The sequence below is a fragment of the Pipistrellus hanaki genome, assembly GCF_964339955.1.
Source record: "Pipistrellus hanaki genome assembly, chromosome: 17".
Classification (NCBI taxonomy): domain Eukaryota; kingdom Metazoa; phylum Chordata; class Mammalia; order Chiroptera; family Vespertilionidae; genus Pipistrellus; species Pipistrellus hanaki.
In genome coordinates this window covers 10,174,912-10,196,364 of record NC_140519.1, presented here as the reverse complement: position 1 = coordinate 10,196,364, position 21,453 = coordinate 10,174,912, and the positions used below count along the sequence as shown (strand labels likewise).

At 43.8% G+C, this 21,453-nt stretch overlaps 1 protein-coding gene across 2 annotated transcripts in view; it reads left to right on the top strand.

Annotated features, from left to right (window-relative positions):
- FER1L6 (fer-1 like family member 6) overlaps positions 1 to 21,089 on the top strand; it is a 141,988-nt gene extending 120,899 nt beyond the window's left edge. For both annotated transcript variants that reach the window (XM_084864814.1, XM_084864813.1), the window contains exons 33-41: positions 2,555 to 2,725; positions 5,539 to 5,699; positions 8,037 to 8,179; positions 9,263 to 9,351; positions 9,786 to 9,884; positions 11,866 to 12,107; positions 13,377 to 13,540; positions 16,873 to 16,973; positions 18,490 to 21,089. In XM_084864814.1, coding sequence (XP_084720940.1) covers positions 2,555 to 2,725; positions 5,539 to 5,699; positions 8,037 to 8,179; positions 9,263 to 9,351; positions 9,786 to 9,884; positions 11,866 to 12,107; positions 13,377 to 13,540; positions 16,873 to 16,973; positions 18,490 to 18,673 — 1,354 coding nt within the window. In that variant the 3' untranslated portion in view covers positions 18,674 to 21,089. The remainder of the gene's footprint in view (positions 1 to 2,554; positions 2,726 to 5,538; positions 5,700 to 8,036; positions 8,180 to 9,262; positions 9,352 to 9,785; positions 9,885 to 11,865; positions 12,108 to 13,376; positions 13,541 to 16,872; positions 16,974 to 18,489) is intronic.
- The last annotated feature ends 364 nt before the right edge of the window (positions 21,090 to 21,453 follow it).

Genomic DNA, 21,453 nt, shown 5'->3' with positions numbered 1-21,453 from the left:
CCTTATACTTTCCTGCTCCCGAGGAAATGAAAGAAATGATTGTGCCTGTTTGGTTTATGAGATGATTACAACAATGCCAGGGAAACGCACCCTCGCTTCCCCGATCCAGAGGTGACCTTTATCTTCAGCTGCCGTTTACGTAACTGGCCCTTCACTTTGCCAAGTGCTTTGCAGCTACTTTTTATTAGCTACTCTCACCACGGTGCCCTGAATTAGACTGGTGTAATACACCCACTGACGGCGTGGTAAACAGGAGAAGGGGGTGATGCAATATTCTCTCCCGCCTGGGCATTGCAGACTCTTCCAGAAGCCTCCACGTGTGGATGCTTTGTTGGAAGGGTATTTAATGGTGACTCAGCGGCAAAAGTTGCTGGCTCATTCCTGCAGTGTTCCAGCAGGGAGAGCGGCGGGCTCCTGGGCCCGACCTGGGTGGGGTCTGGGACTCCCTCTTTGGGACCTCACCACTGAATGAGGATGCCACCGGCTCCACCTGGCACCTTGCCTGCCTTTCCTTATGGCCTCTGACGTGAATTGACGTGTTTATGTGTTTATTGGTTGTCGCTTATCTCCCCGCTGGAATGTAAGCTCCGCTGAGCAGGGACTCAGTCTAGCCTGTTCAATGCCACGTCCCCAGCACTCAGGACTGGGCATGGCACAGAGCACATGCCCAGTGAGTACTTGTAGAATGAATAGGTGAGTGAATGAGTGATGACCGAATGAATGAACAGATGGGTGGACAAACCTCCAGCCAGTTTCCGGTGGGATTTAATAGGGCCGGTCACTCTGCATCTGCCTGAGGTGGCATCTGTCTGCAGACTTTGGTGCTTCCTTGTTTTCTTAGTAACCACAGTGCCTGGCACATAGTGGACGTGTAACAAATGTCCAGTGAACAAAGCAAGAGAACAAATAACTGAACAAAGAAACAATGGAACATCGTTGCTCTGAAGCTCAGAGGTACTGAACGTTTCAAAGGCTCAGTTTTTACCCAGTTCCCAGTGCATTTCTCCAGCCACCATTGGATCTAGAGAAGGGGAGACAGCCCCAGTGAAGATTCAGGAGAGGCTAGTCTGTGAGCACACGGCTCAGGGAGCTGGAACAGAGTCACTGAGTCTGCATGGTTGCCGGGGCAGTCAGCACTTAAATCCTTTCCTGGTGGCAGCGAGGCTCAGACAGGGGCAGCTGGAGGCTTCCTGGGAGACGCCTCTAGAATCCATTACTGTCTGGATTGCAGGGAGGCAGTGCTATGTCTTTAGGTGGAAGATGCTAATTTCTTCCCCACACAGCCTGCTCCGCTGCCTTAGTCAGTGACAGTCCCAGAGGCTGTGGAGCTGGCTGCTGTTTTCTCTGGGGGAGGGTTGATTGGCTCAGGCTGTGCTGTGATTGCAGCTCCTGCCACACTGGAGAGGGAGAGTCAGGGCCACGTGGACCTGAGCACGCGGGCAGCAGCCCAGACAGGCCCGTGGGCACGTGGGAAATGATGGGCCCTCATTCCCCTTCCTCCCGCCTCCTCTCTGTCCCTTGCTCCCAGGCCACCCCACCTTGCCCCGAGAACAGCAGAGAAACACTGGTGTGTCCTGATTTGGTTTTCAGGAAGACATTTCCCCAAAATGCAGGGTTAATTCTTAGCTTCTCTAATGCTCAGTCGCATGGATAATGCATTGTCCCAGGAAGTCCAACAGCAGGATGTCCCTTTGACCCCTTGCACTGAGTTGGCATCCAGGAAAGAGCCAGAACGAGGAGTCAGAAAACTGGCACTTCTATGAATTGGGCCTGACTTACGCTCCTGGCCAAGTCACTCGTGTTCTCTTTATTGTAACGTCCTCTGCTACAAAGTGAAGGGTTTGGATATGGTGACCCCTGAGGACCCTGGCGGCTCAAGGAAACACTGCTGTCTACTCTGCAGGGCCATGCAGGCTCCACAGTGCGGAGAGCAAGAGGGCGGGCTCTGTTCTGGGGGCTCAAACCTTGTGGAGACGGCATTCGAGCCCTGCCATCCTAGTCTTCAGGGTTTGTCCATCTTGTTTAGGTTTCGCATTTAAAATAAGCACAGCCGTACTTCCCGATGAAGCAAAAGTGGGCGGGAACAGGAATGGCATCTATTGGGCGCCAGTTCATTGCCTGGAGGTAAAAATTCTCGCTTTGTAAAAACAACATTTAACCACCACGCTATCTTACAAAGAAGGCATTTATCCCCGTTTACACACAAGGAGCCTAAGAGGGCTGAAGAAACTTTCCCATGTCTTACAATCAGGAAGGTACTAATTCGAAACCAAGGCTGGAAATCAGTTTGAGACCAAAACCCAAGGTTTTTCCTCTCTGTCTAGCTTCCCCCCTAGTTAAAGATGGAAATTGATGGCCCATGAATGAGGAGATTATTGGCTACTGAAAAGTGACAACAGAATTGGGAATTTTGTGTCTTAGTGAAAAATCAAACCAAATAACTATCTCCCGAGTGTCTAGTGCGTTCATGTGGACTTTCGGGCTGGCTAATGCGAAGCTGGGAAATGTCCCCTGTGGCAAATGTTGACTCCCAAAGCCTCTGCTTGGACCGCAGGTCATTTGAGATCCAGGCCACGTTCCCAAAGGAGTCCCTGCTCTCCGTCCTCATCTATGACCATGACATGATCGGGACAGATGACCTCATTGGCGAGACCAGGATCGACCTGGAGAACCGCTTTTACAGCAAACACCGCGCCATCTGCGGCCTGCAGAGTCAGTACGAGATGTAAGTTCTTGCCCCGCAGAGACTGCTGGTCTCCCGAGATCCAAGGCTGCAGGCTCAGATTGCCTGCTCCAGGAAGGCCAGCCATGGCTCAGCTTCAAAAGGGCTCCCGGTCAGCAGGGCTGGATTGAGGAAAGTGCCCGCTGCCCTAGAGGGGGGTTGGGTTGGGAGGCAACGGTGGGAAGGTCCTTCAAGAGCGAGGAGCTGAATCACATGTGTTCATTCAATCAGCTGGGCCTGGTGGGCAGAGTTCCATGAAGGGGAGTGATGCCAGAAGGAGAATGATTATTATAACACAAATGCCAATACCCCAGTTAATTATAACCAACACCTATGACATACCAAGCACTTTCCATGGAATATTTCAGGCAGTTTCTCAAAAACCAGTGAGCTGTTATCCCCAGCTTACAAATGGAGCAAGTGTGGGCCCAGCTCTCACTCTTTACAAAGATTTTGAATTCTGCCGGGACCGGTTTGGCTCAATGGATAGAGTGTCGGCTTGGGGACTGAAGGGTTCGATTCCAGTCAAGGGCATGTACCTTGGTTGCGGGCATATCCCCAGTAGGGGGTGTGCAAGAGGCAGCTGATCGATGACTCTCTCTCATCGATGTTTCTAACTCTCTATCTCTCTCCCTTCCTCTCTGTACAAAATCAATAAAATATTAAAAAAAAAAAAAAAAATGAGCATCCCAGTCCTTGGCGCGGGTGCTACCAGATTGGTCCACCGAGCCTCCAATTTCTGGGTGTTATAAAAACAAAAACAAAAACAAAAACAAAAACAAAAAAACAAAAAAACAAAAAACAAAGATTTTGAATTCTGCTTAATTTGAAAGTATGGACTACCATCTTTTTTTCTTTTAATGTAGCTGATATCTTAAGGAAAAATTAGAATCTTACAATTACAAATTTCAGCTAGGAAAATATAAAAATGTTCATTAGATTTTCATGGTATACATTTATAAATATTTTTATGGATATAAAATAATATGTATTTATAGTAGAAAATTTAGGAAATACAGAAAGTACAAAATAATGTTCAATTTATTCCATCCAGAGATAACTTATGTAAATAAATTTTATGTATTTCCTTTCAGTATTTTTTTCTATTCTATTTCCCCCAAAAGTTAGATTTATACTCTCTGTACAATTTTGTAAACTACTTGTCTCACTAAGCCTTATAAGCATTCTATAATATTATTTAACATCCTTCAACATAATTATTTTACTAACTCTGGTGTTCCAGCATACGAATTTATTACAAAACGATATGACCAGTTTGCCTTTGTGAATTTTAAGAAATTTATATTTTTCTTTTTTATTTCATTAGAAATGTTGCTGCTATAAGCATACAAAAGCCATTACACACCCCTCTGACAATTCGCTAGGTATTCATCTGTAGATATAGATTATTTCGTTGAAGTTAGTATAGATGTCCAAATGGCTCTGTGGGAGGGCTGTCCCCATTTAGATGCACAGGAACGGAGTCTGCGTGCTCCTTCCCTTCATGGCATGATTTCAGGCACATGTCTACGGCTGGGCTCCTTTCCTCTGAGCCTCGGAAGCCAGTTCAGTGTTGGGACCCCAGTGACTGTATAAGCCTCCGATGTATTCTCATCACCCTCACGAACAGGAGAGGGTACCATTCAGAGCATGATTAGCCTGTACTAACTCCGAAGTCAGGGCAGGAAGGCACAGGCCAGCGTGGTGCATCCTTTGTTCAGAAGAATTTCCAGACAGTGGGACTGTCTAAATAGTTTAGTCAGCGAGCTTATAACCTTTGTTCACTGAAAAGGTTTTAGAATAAAACAAGAGCACCTGTGTCTAGGGAGGCCTGTGTGTGGCTCTGGCCTTGGATGGTCACTCCAAGGCTCTCATATCTCTGGCATGATGTAGGACAACGGCTTTGTAGCCATGTTTTGATTGATTTAAATGCTTAGACAAGTTAAGTTCTGATGAATCCTGGGTCCTAATGTGCAGAGAAATCCAAGCTCATCTTGATCATGGCTCTTAGACAGCAGTTCATTGCCAGTTAATAATCTTTAAACAAACAGCTCTTTTTAAGGGATGAAAGGGTTGGAAAGATTCAGAAACTCAGCACCAGGAAAATCACTGATTAGAGAAATAACATGCATAGACTTTCTGCTTATGTCATGAGTCTACAGTATGATTTGGGGATGGGGGAGCAGAGGGGAGGAAAGAAGCAGAGAAACTGAAGGAATGAGCTAGGCTTTTCTCTAAGAATAAGTAGCAGCCAAATGGCTATTCTGTTAGAAGCAGAGCAAAAACAGCCTGCAAAGAAATCCGCGGAGACAGCAGGTTGGTGATTGCCAAAGGCGGGAGGGAGGAGGAACTGCTTCATGGGCACAGGGTTCTTTTGGGGTGATGGAAATTTTTTGGAACTAGATAGAGATAGTGGCTGCACAACATTGTGAACGTTCTAAATGCCACTGACTTTGGTCAACTTTAAAGTGGTTAATTTTATGTTATGTGACTCTCACTTCAAATTTTTTAAGGTACATTTCTTTAAAAAAAAAAAAAAAAAAAAAAAAAAAAAAAAAAAAAAAAAAAAAACTTCCAAAAGATTTTTATGACAAGCTATTCAGCAGTCCTGCTTTTCATACAAGCATCATATGCAGAGATTTGGACCAGAAAAGAGAGAAAACGAAACAAAAACCGCTAGCCCAAGTATATAGAATGGCAAGTCAAATCTGAAGGAAACCATACCAATCTGAGGGGGCCATTTGAATAGGGACATGGAGTGTGACCTTCCAGGAAAAGCCAGGCCTCCCCCTCTTCTGTCCTCCCTCACTTCGCAGAGAAGGATACAACGCCTGGAGAGACACCTCCAAGCCCACGGAAATCCTCACCAAGCTCTGCAAGGACAACAAGCTAGATGGGCCCTACTTCCTTCCCGGGAAAATACAGATCGGAAGCCAGGTCTTTTCTGGAAAAACAGTCTTCACTGAAGAGGACTCGGGTAACTTCCTCCATGGCAGCCCCCTGACTGTGCTGTTTGAAAAGCCTGCTTCTGGCGGTGTTGGTGGCTGGGGACAGTGGTCATCATTGTAAAAGTGATGCATGCTCGTGGGAGAAAATGTGGAAAAGTACAGAGGATGGTGCAAATCACGTATAATCCCCAAATCAGAGAAAAGCATGTTGCATGCTGCTATATTTCCTTACAGTTCGTGTGCATGTGTGTGTGTGCGTGTTATATATCACATTTTTATAGAATTATAAATGTGTCATGTAGTTTTGTATCCTGCCTTTTCTGTTTCAGATAGATTATGAAAATTCTCCCTTGTGCTTTGAAATGGTCACTGATAACATTCATTTTTGTGGTTTTGCCATGTATTTACATTGTGTCCACTTTCTGCAGTTACACTTAATGCTACCAGGCACTTCCTCATACATACTTTTGCACATTTCTGACGTTTCTAGAGTTCACATAAGTAGAATTGTTGTGGCAGAAGGTACCTTAAAAAAGAATGTTATGTACAATAAATCATTGGGCACAACCAAAATTACCCCATAAATGTTATACCAACAACTCTCTGATTTCAACACTAAGAGGGAGGTTTTTCCATAGAAACATCATGGCACCACCAAAACTGGTTTGGCTCAGTAGATAGAGCGTCGGTCTTCAGACTGAAAGGTCCCAAGTTCGATTCTGGTCCAGGGCATGTACATTGATTGTGGGCACATCCCCGGTAGGGGTTGTTCAGGAGGCAGCTAGTCGATGTATCTCTCTCATCGGTGTTTCTAGCTCTCTATCCCTTTCCCTTCCTCTCTCTCTGAAAAATCAATAAAATATATTTTTGAAAATAAAAAAAAAGAAACATCATGGCACCTGCAGGAAGATCCCAGGGAGTTTCCATAAACTTAGGATGAGAAGAAAAGTCACCTTTACTTTAATGATCAGAATAATTCTTGTACTGTCACCCTTGTCTGTTTGGTGCATCTTCGAATGCGAAGAGCCCAGTTAAGAACATGCCCCAGGATATTTGGACACTGTTGTGTTGATCTGACCAACTGATATCAAGATTTCTTTTTACCATGTTGTTTTGACCCCAGAAATTTCTTGAAGGTTCTTAAATGCAGAATTAATTAACATTTAGATAGTGTGTTTATGGCATATTGATTAATTTATGTTGACGAATATTCTCTTTCACACTATGCTTTATTTAGTTTCTTGGTCAGTATCCTGTATTTCATGATTAAACAATTTTTTGCCCTCCAAAAATCTAAAATTATGTTTAAGATCAGTTCTTTTTTTATATATATATATAAATATATTTTATTGATTTTTCACAGAGAGGAAGAGAGAGGGATAGAGAGTTAGAAACATCGATGAGAGAGAATCATCGATCAGCTGCCCCCTGCACACCCCCCACTGGGGATGTGCCCGCAACCAAGGTACATGCCCTTGACTGGAATCGAACCCGGGACCTTTCAGTCCGCAGGCCGACTCTCTATCCACTGAGCCAAACCGGTCCCGGCAAGATCAGTTCTTGATGGATCAAACTTCATGACAAAGATTTAGTCCATTGATTGCTTGTTTGTCCCTATCAACGTGTACTGATTATAATTACTACTATTGGGAGATTTATTTTGTGCCCCCTCCCCCTTTTTATGGAAAAAAAAAATCTCAATTTCCTATGTCAACTTTAGCCATTCCAGTCTTTGTCAAGGAGTTTTGATCCTTTCAACAATTGTTGCCGTATAATGTTTGCAAATAATATTTCTGCCAGTGGTTGTTATCATGTGTTACTTTCTTTGGTAAATGATGGATCAAAGAACCTTTTCTCTGAGCTGGAGTTGATAGGAGTAAAATCCCAAGCAATAACAAGAAAACACAGAGAACATCCATGAACATATATTGTGCCCATTCACCACCTTGTTTTGGGTCATGCTGATTCCCAGGCCCTCTCACACTACGGTGTTAACAAGCAGTTTTGTATCTCCAAGAAACATATCCTCTCCAGAACCTTGAAGCCCAGCTAGTGATTTGCAGACTCTGCAGAAATCTGATTCAAGGAGACCTATATTCCAAGACCCCTGACTGCTCTCTAAATCTTATCAACCCATCACATGTCTCATTCTCTGAACTTCCAGTATCCTTCCCCTTCCTACCTCACTATCCCCACCTCTTTCCATTCTCTCTTTGTCCTTTTTCTCTTTTGCTGGCTTTTGTTGTGTCTCAGTATATTTAAAGGAATCTGTAAGTGTGTTTAAAATCTTATCTGCCAGCCCATCACTGTCTCCTTATAGGAACACACAACTGACCAATCTCTCTGTTTTTCTTTCTTCCACACAGATGAGACGGTGGAGTCTTACGAGCACTTGGCCCTCAAAGTTTTACACTCTTGGAATGATATCCCAGAGGTTGGGTGTAAGCTGGTTCCTGAGCACATCGAAACCCGTCCGCTGTACCACAAGGATAAGCCAGGAATGGAGCAGGTAGTGGCCAAGACAGATCTGGCCCCAGTACAAGTGTTCATCCCCAAGGAATGTGACTTTTCCCCTAAAAGCTAATCTGTGTGCCTTAGAATAATGGTTCTCAAAGAGGACAATTGTGACACACACTGCCCTGCCCTAGGACATTTAGCAATGTCTGGAAATATTTTTGGTTCCCTCAAGTGAGTGGAGGTGCTACTGACATCTAGGGGGCAGAGGACAGGATCCTACTAAACATCCTACACTGCAAAGGACAGCTTCTCACAACAAAGAACCAATCATTCAGCCCAAAATGTCGGTAATGTCAAGGTCAAGAAACTGCTCTAGAGTCAATGTTGGACTCAGTGCTTTTTCCTTTTTATGAATGAGCAGCCAAACTCTTTTGGAAGAATTCTGACATTTGAGAAATTTCAAAACCCATTGGATATGTTCAAGCTCTTGCCAAAAAATCTATCAGTAAGCACGCAGCCCACTAGTTTTCCCAGAGAAGCAATAGATGGTGATTTACTTTGAAGAACTGGTAAGAAGAAACTTGATGGAAAAAAAATAACTAGAAATCCGGGTTAGGGCTTAGAAGGGAAGAGAAGATAAATGTTATTAAAAGCCATCTATGTACTAGGTACCTTACGTAAATGATCTCACATAATTGAGATGATCATAAGATTGGTTATCCAAACTGTGGCCATTTTGAGAGTGGAAGAGGTCACTATTATGTGAGGCAACTGGTGCTCAGTGTGTGAGCATTGACCCATGAACTAGAAGATCAGGGTTCAATTCCCAGTCAGGGCATGTGCTTGGGTTGTAGGTTCGATCCCCAGTGGGGAGCATGCAAGAGGCAGCCAATCAATGTTTCTTATAATTGATGTTTCTATCTTTCTCTCCCTTTGCTTTCCTCTCTGAAATTAATTTAAAAAAATTAATAATGTCAGTTTTATCTTTGTCAACAAATATTCTAAGCATGGATAAAGTGACTAAACTGTATTTAATTTCCATTTCTTGTAAAGAGATCTTTTAAAACTGTGAGTGATCAATTGCTCATGTGGTACACCCCCCCACAGCTAAAGGAGGTCTTCTTTTCTTAATAAGGGCCGCCTGCAGATGTGGGTGGACATGTTTCCCAAAGATATGCCTCAGCCTGGACCTCCTGTTGACATTTCACCAAGGAAACCCAAAGGGTAAGTCAGCTGCAGGTCTCTTCTGGGGAGAGACCATAGTAGCAGACTTGATCATGACATTTAAGCTGGTGTCTCATGTGTTACATTGGTCAGTTGTCACCTGATAATTATACTTCACTTTCTTCCTGACCAATTACAGCAGGGGCAGGGTGTACAGATTGGAGTGGGGGTCCCTGTTCTGTGGTAGGGGCTATTACTGAGTTTCACCATTCTGAAAAATGCTGGTTAATGGAAGGAGGATCTTCTCAGAGAAGTTCCTGTCCTTGGTGATTCCAGCTGGGACACTTGGTTTTGATAGAGCCAAGATCTTAAGTGTTAATATTTTTTAACTTGGTAAAGTTGAGGAAACTTACAGACTCAAAGCAATAACAGAATTCCATATACACCACTAGTTTGCATAGTTTTCAACCTAATGCTGCCTTCCCTTATTCCAGATATGAATTGAGAGTAACCATCTGGAACACTGAAGATGTCATTTTAGAGGATGAGAATATCTTCACAGGACAAAAATCAAGTGACATTTATGTTAAAGGGTAAGGTCATTAACAACCTCCATCCTCCTTATTCTTTCCCTCCTCAGATCTTTAATTAATCCCTAAGCAAATCTATGCCTCAAGGAAGCTAATCCTCCCACATCCCACAAAAGGAGTTCATTTTACCTTGTTAGATAAGGGCACTTGCTTTGTCAAGTATTTGTCTTAGTTGGTCACATGAAAATATTTTTGTGAGGAAATCTTACATAAGCATCTCTTTAAGTTAAATATTGTATATTTAGGCTTTTCTATTAACATTCAAAATACATTTACATCTGAAGGAAGTAGAGAGATGTGGTGTTATTGGTGGAAGATTAAGTGATAAGATTGTAAGACTAATACAAATGGTAAAATTTAAAACTTCCTGTTCACTAGTTCTACTAATAAAAAGGATTTTATGTCTCTCACACCTTGGCTATGACACAATGCCTTTGTAGGCTTCCTTTTAGCCTCTAGTCAGGGAGAGAGATAAGGGAGTAAAGAATCAAAAGCAAAAGTGACATAAACATGTATCCCCCAGAAAAAAACCTCATCTCAGCCTCATCTGGGTATCTCTTTGTCTTCCCCAACCAGGAAGCCTTCTTCCTCATTGATGCCCCATTTCTACTATGTCCTTAAATCTTGTCCCTTTTACCACACCCACACCCCCATACCCCAGCTGTATGTCTTCGCTTACTTACTGTGACTGATGTATACTCAAGTTTACTAGACCTATTTGGTATAAATTTAAAATTACAATAATACAAATAGAAAACTTCTCTGTGAGATTAAACTTTAACTCATACAGACTTAATTTTAATTACACAAATATGTCTACATAAGTAAAAACAGGTAAACTAATTTGTCAATTTTTTTAACACCTGCATTTGAAAAACCCATTTTATTATACAATGGACTTTCAGGTTTAACATACAACCCCTTGCCTGAATCTGTCTGTTATTTTGAGGTTTTACTGTGTAGATAATATGGGGTACACAAAAGCACTTACCGTATTATCTCATACTAGAGGCCTAGTGCACTGATTCGTGTACCTGTGGGGTCCCTTTGCCTGGCCTGTGGGGATCGGGCTGAAACCAGCTCTCCGACATACCCTGAGGGGTCCCAAATTGTGAGAAGGCTCAGGCCAGGCCAAGGGACCCCACTGGTGCATGATCAGGGTCAGGAAGGGATGCTGGAGGTTGGCCAGCCTGGGAGGGACTGTGAGAGGGCTCCAAGGTAATGATCAGCCAGACCCCAGCAGCAAGCTAACCTACCAGTTAGAGTGTCTGCCCCTTGGTGATCATAGCGACTGGTCCAATGATCAGACACTCAGCCTATTAGGCTTTTATTATATAGGATAATTCCTCAGAACAACCCTATGAACTAGGTGCTGTCACTGTTTCCATTTTCCAGACGAAAACCAAGGCACAGAGAGGTTAGATAACTTGTCTATGGCTGCACAGTTAGTAAGTTCTAGAGCCAGAATTGGAGCCCAGGTGGGTGCAAGCAGCCCTGGTACCCTCCAGGCCACACTGATGCAGGCTTGCTGGGTTTTTGAGACCCACCACCAGAGAGAAGGTGTCCAGTTACAGCCCTGCAATCACAGGTCTAAATTAGGCCAGGTTTAGAGGCCTTGATGTAGTAGGTAATCTTGTTGTAACACCAGGTGCAGAGGTGGCACCCCTGACAAAGAGGGCTCCCAGGGTAAAAGGAAACGGATCCTACTTTCACATGTGCTGCATTTTCCTTCTTCATTGCATGGGACTTCCGGTCTGCCCACGAACAACTGAATGCTCCCCCAACACGGCTTAGAATGAGGGTCTGTCTCTGTTTCAGGCCCTTTAGCCTCGCTTAGAATCAATGGAAGCTTCCATCTACATCTAATAACGATGTCATAATCTTAAAACTGTGATCTCTGACCACATTGAAACTAGTGAAATCACTCTCGATCATACTGGTGCCTGAAGAACGTGTACTTAATTCTCTTTCTGCCTTTATTCAGGTGGATAAAGGGTTTGGAAGATGACAAGCAGGAGACCGACGTGCATTACAACTCCCTGACGGGCGAGGGGAACTTCAACTGGCGCTTCCTGTTTCCGTTTCAGTACCTCCCCGCTGAGAAGCAAATGGTCATCACCAAGAGGGAGAACATCTTCTCCTTGGAGAAGATGGAGTGTAAGACGCCAGCTGTGCTGGTGCTGCAGGTTTGGGATTTTGAAAGGCTGTCCTCGGATGACTTTCTGGGTGAGTCAGTAGCTTCACCAGCCCGTATGCATGTTAAGGGTTGTGTCCCGGGCTTGGGGGAGCTTGCTGTGATTTCACTCCAAGGGTAATAATGGCAGTTCTACCTATGGCAGTAAAAAACCGGAAGCACTCCGAATAGCCATTCATAGGGGTTTGGCTGAACAAGTTATGGAGCTTCCATCTGGTGGAAGATACATATTCAAACAATTTTTAGTTGGTCTTTACCATGAAGGAGCTGTTAAATTTTGAGCTAATTTGTGGTTCACGCTGTGTCTCAGTTTGGCTCAGTTGTAAAAATGGGGTAGTAATATTGCATATCTCAGAGGGTGTTGGGAACTGTGTATGTGTTACTATAATTTAAAAACTAAGCATAGTGCCTCCTCAATAAGTGATAACCCTGCAGCCATTAAACATAGCAAATATTTAATGAGTTGAATAAATGTGCAGGATGAATTGAGTGAAAAAACAATGTAGGAAAAGCCTCCTTGCTGTGAAATATATGTTTATATAAAACATGTTTCTAAGTATATGAAAAAGTGACAGAGACAGTCAAGGAAAAAGATGGCATAAGGATAAGGACTAGTCCATAGAGAATGATGCAAATTTTTTCTTTATTGTTTTGTTTTGCTTATGTGCATATTCTAAATATTCACAGTGAACAAATATTACTTTGTACCAGGGAAAGGTCATTGGAGAGGTATATAGTGCTGCCATGGCTCTAGTGCACATGATCTTAGCCTGCCTCGTATTCATTCATTGGAAATATCTTGTTGAGAGCCCACTAAGGTCTTGGAGAGTAACTACAAAGACAGCAGACTTAGTCCCTGACCTGGAGGGTTTAGTGGACTCGAAGAGGGAGGAGTGGTGGGAGGAGGGGTTCTCATAGGCTGATCTATGCCAAGGCAGGGGCAGGCTCAGAGACAGCCAGGGAGCAAAGACACCTGAAACAGCGGCCTGGAAGTTTCACATTGTAGTTCTGCCCTTGTTTCCTATTGGCTACCACATTATTAATGCTGTCAGGGCACCAAATATGTCTTGGCCATGTTTGTATCGCCAGTACCTGCTAGTGATCCAGTATGGTGCTGAATGAATGACTAGTGAGGGATGGATGGATGGGTCGGTAGATGAATGGGAGATGGATGATGAATGAATGAGTGAATGATTGGGTAGATGGAGACATGGTGGATGAATGAATGAATGGGTGAATAAATAAGAGTGGTGATTGATTTAAAAAACCCTTCCATAACTGCTTTGGGCATCTCTTCACAGGCTCCCTGGAAATGAACCTCAATAGTTTCCCCCGGGCAGCCAAGTCTGCCAAAGCCTGTGATCTCAGCAAGTTTGAAAATGCGAGTGAGGAGAACAAGATCTCCATATTCCAGCAAAAGCGTGTGCGGGGCTGGTGGCCTTTTGCTAAGAGCAAAGAGCTCACAGTAAGTGACAGCTGCAGGAGGAGCGGCTGGGCAGGGGAGGCAGGGAGCATTAAGCCGTTTAACTGAGTAATTTTGCAAACTTCAGGTGAAATGCTTTGCAGTGAGTGACACGGAGCCCTGTAGGGCAAAGGTTCTGCTGAGAAGCAAGAATTTTGAACACTATAAATGCATTAAGCTGTCCATATTCCAGCATTCTTGATTTAATAGCTATCTCTGTCAGGGTGGTTTTCTGTCCCTTTGGCTTGAACTTATGCCCCAGGAATTAGTGTCCCCCCCCCCCCCCCCCACACACACACACAACATTTGGTAAAATTGTGCATCAAGTCCTGGCTGATGTAATTTTACGTAAAGACCTCCTCCTTGCGCCCTCAAACAGGAGTCTCCATTTAAAAAGTGAGCCGTCCTTCGGAAACGTCCTCGAGAGGGTGGCCACGGGGAGGGCCGTTGCCCCCGTCCCTGCCCTGCCCCTCGTGCTACTGGGTGGCTCACACAGGAATTCAGACCTTTCACAGACACTGGGAAGACCATTTCTTAGCCCTGTCCTACAGCCGCCACCAGGAAAGAGAGTGGCTTAGTGGTCGGTGAAGTGGGGAACGGGACTGGGCTGCATCATGGCCTCCTTTCTCTGCTGCTGACCTCCTCTTGGCGGGAGAGGGGGGGAGAGGGGCATGTTCTCCCCTCTGCTCCTGTGCCCAATGGCAGAAGCACATCCAGGTCACATCAGGACCTTTCTGCTAGCAGATCTGGATAGAGAGCTATTTCTCCCTCCCCCTCCTTTCTCCCTTTCCCTCTCCTTCTCTCTCCCCCCTTCCCTCCCCCTCCCCCTCTCCACTCCTTTCCCCCTCTCTTCTCCCTTTTCCTCTCCCTCTCTCCTCTTCTCCTTCTCGCCCCCCCTTCCCTCCCCCTGCCCCCTCCTCCTTCTTCTCCTTCTCCATCCCCCTCTCCCTTCCCTTTCCCCCCTTCCTTCCTTCTCCCTCTCCCTTTCCCCCTCCCTCTCCCTCTCCTCTAGGGGCCCAGTGGATACGAGGCAAGGATGCCCTTTGAGCCTGACTGCTGAATGGCAGCTGCCTGGTTTTCCTGTGTTCCCTGGGAGTTTTCCTCTCCCCTCCATGCTCAGTGTTCCCCCCTGATTGGTGGAATTGGATGAAGGGAATGAGGCTCATTCTTCTCCATCCTCCTAAGTACTTAATGAGGGTTGGCTACATGCCACCCTTGGACTCAGTTCTGGCTCACAGCTTAACACATAATAGACCCTCGATCAATGAATTGATTGATGAATGGATGAATTCAGAAACCAAGTTAGCCTGGCCTCTGCCCTCAACCAGCTGAGAGTCTAGAGAGCAGAACAGATGTATCAACAGTGCAGTACGGCACTAAATATTCAAAAGTGTTCCTCACAGGAAAGAAAGAGAGAGGAGGGAGGGATCTGATTCTCACTGAAGGGCAGAACAAAGCAGGATGAGAAGGTGAAAATCGCCCAGTAGCAAAGGACTCCCAGCACCTGGATCTGGTTTCTAAATGCCAGTTTGTGCTGAAAGAAACCAGGCATCTTTGGAGAAACGGCTGACTCCAGGTCTAGATAAAACACAGGATGTGTCTGGGACATCTCCTGGTGACAGATAGGACAGTTTGAACATCCCAAAAGAAAACGTCTGACTGAACACAGCCTCTGCTCAACCGCCCCCGCATCCGTCTCCAGGCCTGGTGAAGTTTGAAGCCATAAATAACATATGCAGAGATGATAAATCTAGTCTTTTCAGGACCTTTCCTTCCATCCAGAGGGGTCATTAAGTTAATAGTCTCTCAAAAGATCATCCCCACCTCCCCACCCCCAGCTCTGATTAAAAATTACTTTTGGGGCTATGATTAGCTTAAGACCTTCACGTGCTGCTTGTTGAGTGCTGATGACTGAACACTCCGTGTGCAGAGGGGGGGTGAGGAGCGGCATTGATCAGGATACGTCAGTAAGCACCTGGGCCTGCCGCCTGCGTGACACCAGTCAGTGCTGTCGGGCCGCTTGTGACTCCGTGCCTGGGGAAGAATTCACCTTATAATCTCTGCCTCTCTTTTCTTGACATTTTTATTTTCCTGAGAGAGTATGGGTCCTTAGGACATCTTTGGTGTTTTCTGTTTGGGCAGGATATGCTTCTCATTAAATCATGTGTTTCTATCCATGAAATAGTGACAAAGGTAGCAACTATAATTGTTGTTGTTGCGAGTATTACAGATAATCTTCCATTTTCCCCCTTAACCAGCTCCCAACCACCCCCAGCTCTTCACAGGCTATGCATATAATTTCTTAATTTGATTAATCTCTTCCCACCCTCCCCTGCCTTCCCTCTGAGATTCTGCAGTCTGTTCCATGCTTCCATGTCTCTGGACCTATTTTGTTTACCAGTTTATTTTGTTCATTGGATTCCACATACAAGTGAGATCATGTGATACTTGTCTTTCTCTACTGGCTTATTTTGCTTAGCATGATACTCTCCAAATCCCTCCATGCTGCCTCAGAGGGTAAGAGATCCTTCCTTTATTACAGCTGCATAGAGTTCCACCCTGTAAATGTATCACAGCTGATGGATAGCTATTGTAACTAATGCGGCTATGAACATAGGGGTGAATATATACTTTCTGATTGGTGTTTCAAGATTCTTAGCACATATTCCCAGAGATAGGATGGCTGGGTCAAACGGCAGTTCCGTTTTTAATTTTTCCACAGTGGCTGCACCAGGCTGCATTCCCACCAGTCGTAAATGAGTGAATAAACAAGAAAGACTGTTATCTTTTTTGCAGAGGTCCTGTCTCATTCCTTGATAATCCGAGACTTACATCACAATTGTAAAATAAAAGGGTAATTATAAAACAGTTAGTAGGGACAGTAAAAACAGTGAAGGATGATGGAAAAGCCACTCAGCAGATACGGAGACACACCTATTTCCTCTTGAGAGTCATAGAGAAGAAAGCAGCAGATTGCAAAAGGTCCCGCCACTTAAGTAAGCAGCCTCCTTTCTAATTATTGTAAGTTCCTATAATTAATATTTCTTCACAAATTAAATGACTACAAATTAAATAGCACATGTGACAATGTGTTGGTGTACATGTGGGACTCCCTCCTTTCACAGGACTCAACAGGAACATCATTTCAGGGCTTTTATTGTCCGTCATAAAGATGGCTTCTCCCAGGACAAACAAGCAACAGGGTTTCTCAAAATAAAGCAGCGGGGTAGTCAGAGTGCTTCCTGGCAACCTCCCACAGGATAACACTTTTCTAGGAGGTTGGGGATGCCCCCGCGGGCCTTTGTGCCCAGAAGCTGAGCTTTGTCTTTGTGCAGGGGAAGGTGGAGGCCGAGTTCCACCTGGTGACTGCGGAGGAGGCGGAGAAAAACCCTGTCGGGAAAGCGCGGAAGGAGCCAGAGCCCCTGGCCAAGCCCAAGTGAGTGGGGTCCTGGGTGGGAGCATGGGACATGGGAACGGCCCTGGGCAGGCCCCCTCGTAGAGGATGGGCCACTTCTCTAGACTCTTGGCCAGTGGTCGGCAAACTGCGGCTCTGTTGACTAATGAGTTTGCTGACCACTGACCTAGACTCTCGATTCCAATAATTACAGGCTGTTGTTGATCCTCGTGATTAAGCCCCTATCCCAGTGGTCGGCAAACTCATTAGTCAACAGAGTGGCAAACCAAGGCTCGTGAGCCGCGTGTGGCTCGAGAGCCGCAGTTTGGCGACCACGGCTCTGGGCGGACTGAGAAGCCAGGAGGCAGCCAGTAGGCGCCTCCAATCCACATAGCTTTTCGTTTCTATTGAAAAATATTCTAAAAACAATACAGAGGCAAACGGAGAAAGCTTGTGTCTGTAACACTACCACAAAAGCTTTTCTAGGAGAATTTCATATTCTTTACTCATTTTTTTATGTGAATGTCACATGAATTTTTTTCTATTTGTTCTCTGGTCATGCATACAAAATTGTCTTGATATTTCATGCATGCTTTGCTGAAAAGTTCTGCTTTGTTGCCACAGTTGTCATAATTAGGATTCTTAATGGTTATGCAATATTCCTTAATAGCCACAATTGAATTGGTTACCATCCCATAATTGAATGTTTAACATATCTACCTTTTTTTTCACTATCATAATAGGAAAATGTTTTCCCTTTATGAATTATTATTTTAAAATAAATTCCCACAAGTAGAATTACTAGAAGAGTTACTCTATTCAATTTAATCCATGATTATATATCAATTAAAAAGTAAACATATACAGATATGAGATATGTGTACAAAATACTCTTTCAAATTATATTTGTGCTATCCCTCCCCAGGAAACAAGTGTCCCAAGATAAGTGGTCCTTTCTCAGAGCCTACCTTTTATATATCATAGTGTTAGAAACTTATTTACAGATTAATTCACAATTATTTATTGCGTTCCTACAGTGTGTACCTACTATGAAGAACACTGAAGAAATATAAGACATAATCTCTGGCCTCCAGGAGCTTTCAAGCTGTGTAGGGAGAACACACAGACTCATAAAATAGTTACCATAGTGAAGAAGACAAACATGTTAAGTTCAAAAGGGGCTAAGTCTAGTGAGAAGTGATGGGTAAGGCAGGAATTAGAAATAAGGGGATCATTATGGGCTGGGGTGATCCAGGTGGGCTTCTTGGAAGAGGTGAGGCTTCAGCTGGTAAGGATAGGTCAGATGGAGGGCACTCAGATCTCTGTCTGGGTTCTAACTACACACTTGCTTTTCTCTGGACCAAACTATAAATGATGAGAAATCATTACTGCCCCAGATGCTAGATTGCTTCTGCTTTAAGGCAACACAGTCTTCTTCTCCGGTTGCCAGGCTTCTCCTCGTGGGGAAGTGGGAGTCTGAAATTCTCCCCGAGGTCTAGAGAGTCCTACATGTGGACATCATGGCCCCCTTCCTAATTTCCTCTCTCTTCTCTCTCAGCCGTCCAGACACCTCCTTCTCCTGGTTTGTGAGCCCCTTCAAGTGCCTGTACCACCTCATCTGGAAGAATTACAAGAAGTACATCATCATCGCTTTCATCCTGATCATCCTCATCATCTTCCTGGTCCTCTTCATCTACACCTTGCCCGGAGCCATCAGCTGGAAGATCGTTGTGGGCTCCTAGAGGGTCATGCAGGACCGGACCCTCCCTTTCTACAGATCCTCTCCTCTTCCTCACCTGTCCATAGAGAAGGCTGCTCTGTCAGGCACTGTGCTGGGCGCTAATGGGATGGACCCAAAGAGCCAGTCACTACGTCCAGGGACAGATCGGCCTTTCTTGGCAGAGACGGGAAAGGAGCAGTCCCTCCTTACCCCTTCCTGCCACCACCTCACACACGTAAGCTTCCAGTCGGGTTTTCAGCCTTGGGCAGCACGGAATAACCCACGGTGACCTCACGTTGACCTGGGGGAATGTTTTCTTTATGAAACTGGTTTTATTCTGAAAAGTTTAATTCTGTGTCTGAGATTTTATTTGGAAGTACTTTCTTTCAAATAAAAATTTTAGGGCAAATAAACCTGTCCCATATATCTTAAGCTTGTTTAATCCTCACAGCTTACAAAGCACATTTACTTCTTCAGGCTGCAAAACCACTTGGAGAAAAATTCATACAAATCACCTAAAATATTTCATTGTTGAAATTCCCATCTAGAGATGAGATGAGGCTGGTTTTCCATTAAAGTCAACACTTGCGAAGCCTGCGATTGGCAGTGGTAGTAAGTTCTGGAGAAATCCATTTGGATTTATGTTCTATGGCAATTTACAAGCGGGAATCTTGTGTATAAAATATAATTTTGAGAATGTGTGTAGAGGCAGGGGCAGAGCCCGAGTACCAGTGAGAATTCTCTTCAGCCAGGGACATAGTCCCACCAGATAGGTCCATAGATCATGACCCCAATGACCACCGTTGGCACCATTCAGCACTTAGTCTTACCACCACCTGTGGTGGTTCTGGCAAGCTCCCAGGCAGAGATTCATTTCAAAAGCAGTCTTAGAAACAACAGCCTATGCACTCGTCAGATGGGGCCGGTTTTTTTTGTTTGTTTGTTTGTTTTTTTAAGTGAACCTTGGCTCTTCCAATCTGCATCTGCTGCCCATCTAAAGTAGGGAGTGAAAGTGAGGGGCTGGTGTTCTCAGTTAAAATAAGGGAACAAAGGAATTGGAATGTTTAGCCTCAGACACAAGTAAATATGGCACCACTTCTTCTTTCTCTCAGGAGGGGCTATTTGGTGGAATTGAGGAGTCTTGATTGGGGTTCGCCTCTTGATCCCAGAAGTATGATGGCTATTGTTTTCTTTAGCTAGCCTGGCACATAGGTAACTGTTCTAAAATAAAGGATGTTTACTTCCACATGCAAAATCATTCCAGAATGTTCTTGGTTCATCAAAGAAGTGTGATTTTAAACTTGGTGTTATTCACTGAATTCTGGCCCTGGATACTCAAGTCCTAGTAACCATGATGCCCTATTTTCCCAAAGTGCTGGGAAATAGAGCATTGATGGCCTTGGCCACGTTTCCTAGTGGGATTAATTGCGTAAGGTGTGGAATAACATCTCCAATAATGAGGTAGTCAAAAATAGTAGAGGGCATGTAATATATACATTGAGTACATTGTAAATTTAAAAAGATAGGTTAGAAAACTGTATGTATAGAATGATGTAAAAAGAAAACATTATCTACATGCATAAATAAAATGTCTGGAGGGATATGCCAAAATGTTAATAGTGATTATTGTTTAAGTGGCTGTATCTTTTTTTCCTTCTTGTTTGTCTGTTTCTCCTAAAACTTTTAAAATAGAAATGTACCATTTTTAATGTAAAAAGTTCAATAAATATGTTCATTTAAAAATATTTACTGGGTTTCTCCTATGTGCTGGGCAGTGGGGGTGCAACAGAGATAAGAAAAAGACTGCCATGAATCTTGCATTCTAGTAGTTTCTCAAACTATTGTTTTGTCTCCAAATTATGGGGTGTCTAAGAAGAGCACCAGGTAGGGCATACGTTTCATGCATGAGGTTTAAGAAAAAGCACAATTAGAACATTTTATTTTATTATTGAATTTATTGGGGTGAATTGGTTAATAAAATTATACAGGTTTCAGTTTATAAAAAATATGTAGACTCTGACATGTACAAACAGGATTCCAGCATTTGTGATTTACTAGCATGGTGGCTATGTGAGCACAGAGATTTCAATTCCTTATCTCTCTGCCCCAATGACCAGCATAGAATGTGCACATAGTAGAAATCGAACAGATACTTGTTAAGTGAAAAAGAAAAGCACAATGTACACCTGTGTTGTTCGAAAAGGAAAAGAACACTCTTATTTTAGGATGGATTTGGAAGAAAGGAGTCATACTTTCTGCTAGATTCTGGACAGTGGAATGACAAGTCAACTCTAGATAAAACAATGTACCTTGTTCACATCCACAGTAAAAACAAGCCAAACATGGACGATCCTTTCAAGTTAAATAGAGCTCATCCACTTGGCCTTAATGCCCAAATGCTGAAAGGCCTCGAGCACAGGTGTCGGAAGCACTTTCAGATCAGATGGCGTCATAGATATGTGAGAAGAAGCGGTAAATAAGGGTAATTTTGGAATCAGCTGTGTCTGGTGTTCTATACCTAGGTTATTACCCATGCTGCATGTAAAAAAAAAATACCATAATGTTCTAGGCCTAATTTTGCAGCCCTGGCCCTGAAGATATTGCAGTTTTAAAATAAACATATTTAAAAACTAATTTCCCAAGGAGTTGTTATAGCCCCTACTTGTGTAATGAAATAAGACTAATTTAAATTTATTCATTTGGCAAGTTAAAGTTTTTTGTGGTTTGTTTTTTGTGTTTTTTTTTTTTTTTTTTTTACAGCTTAAATCTGTTTCCTAATGGTTTTGTTTATGTGTTTTACAT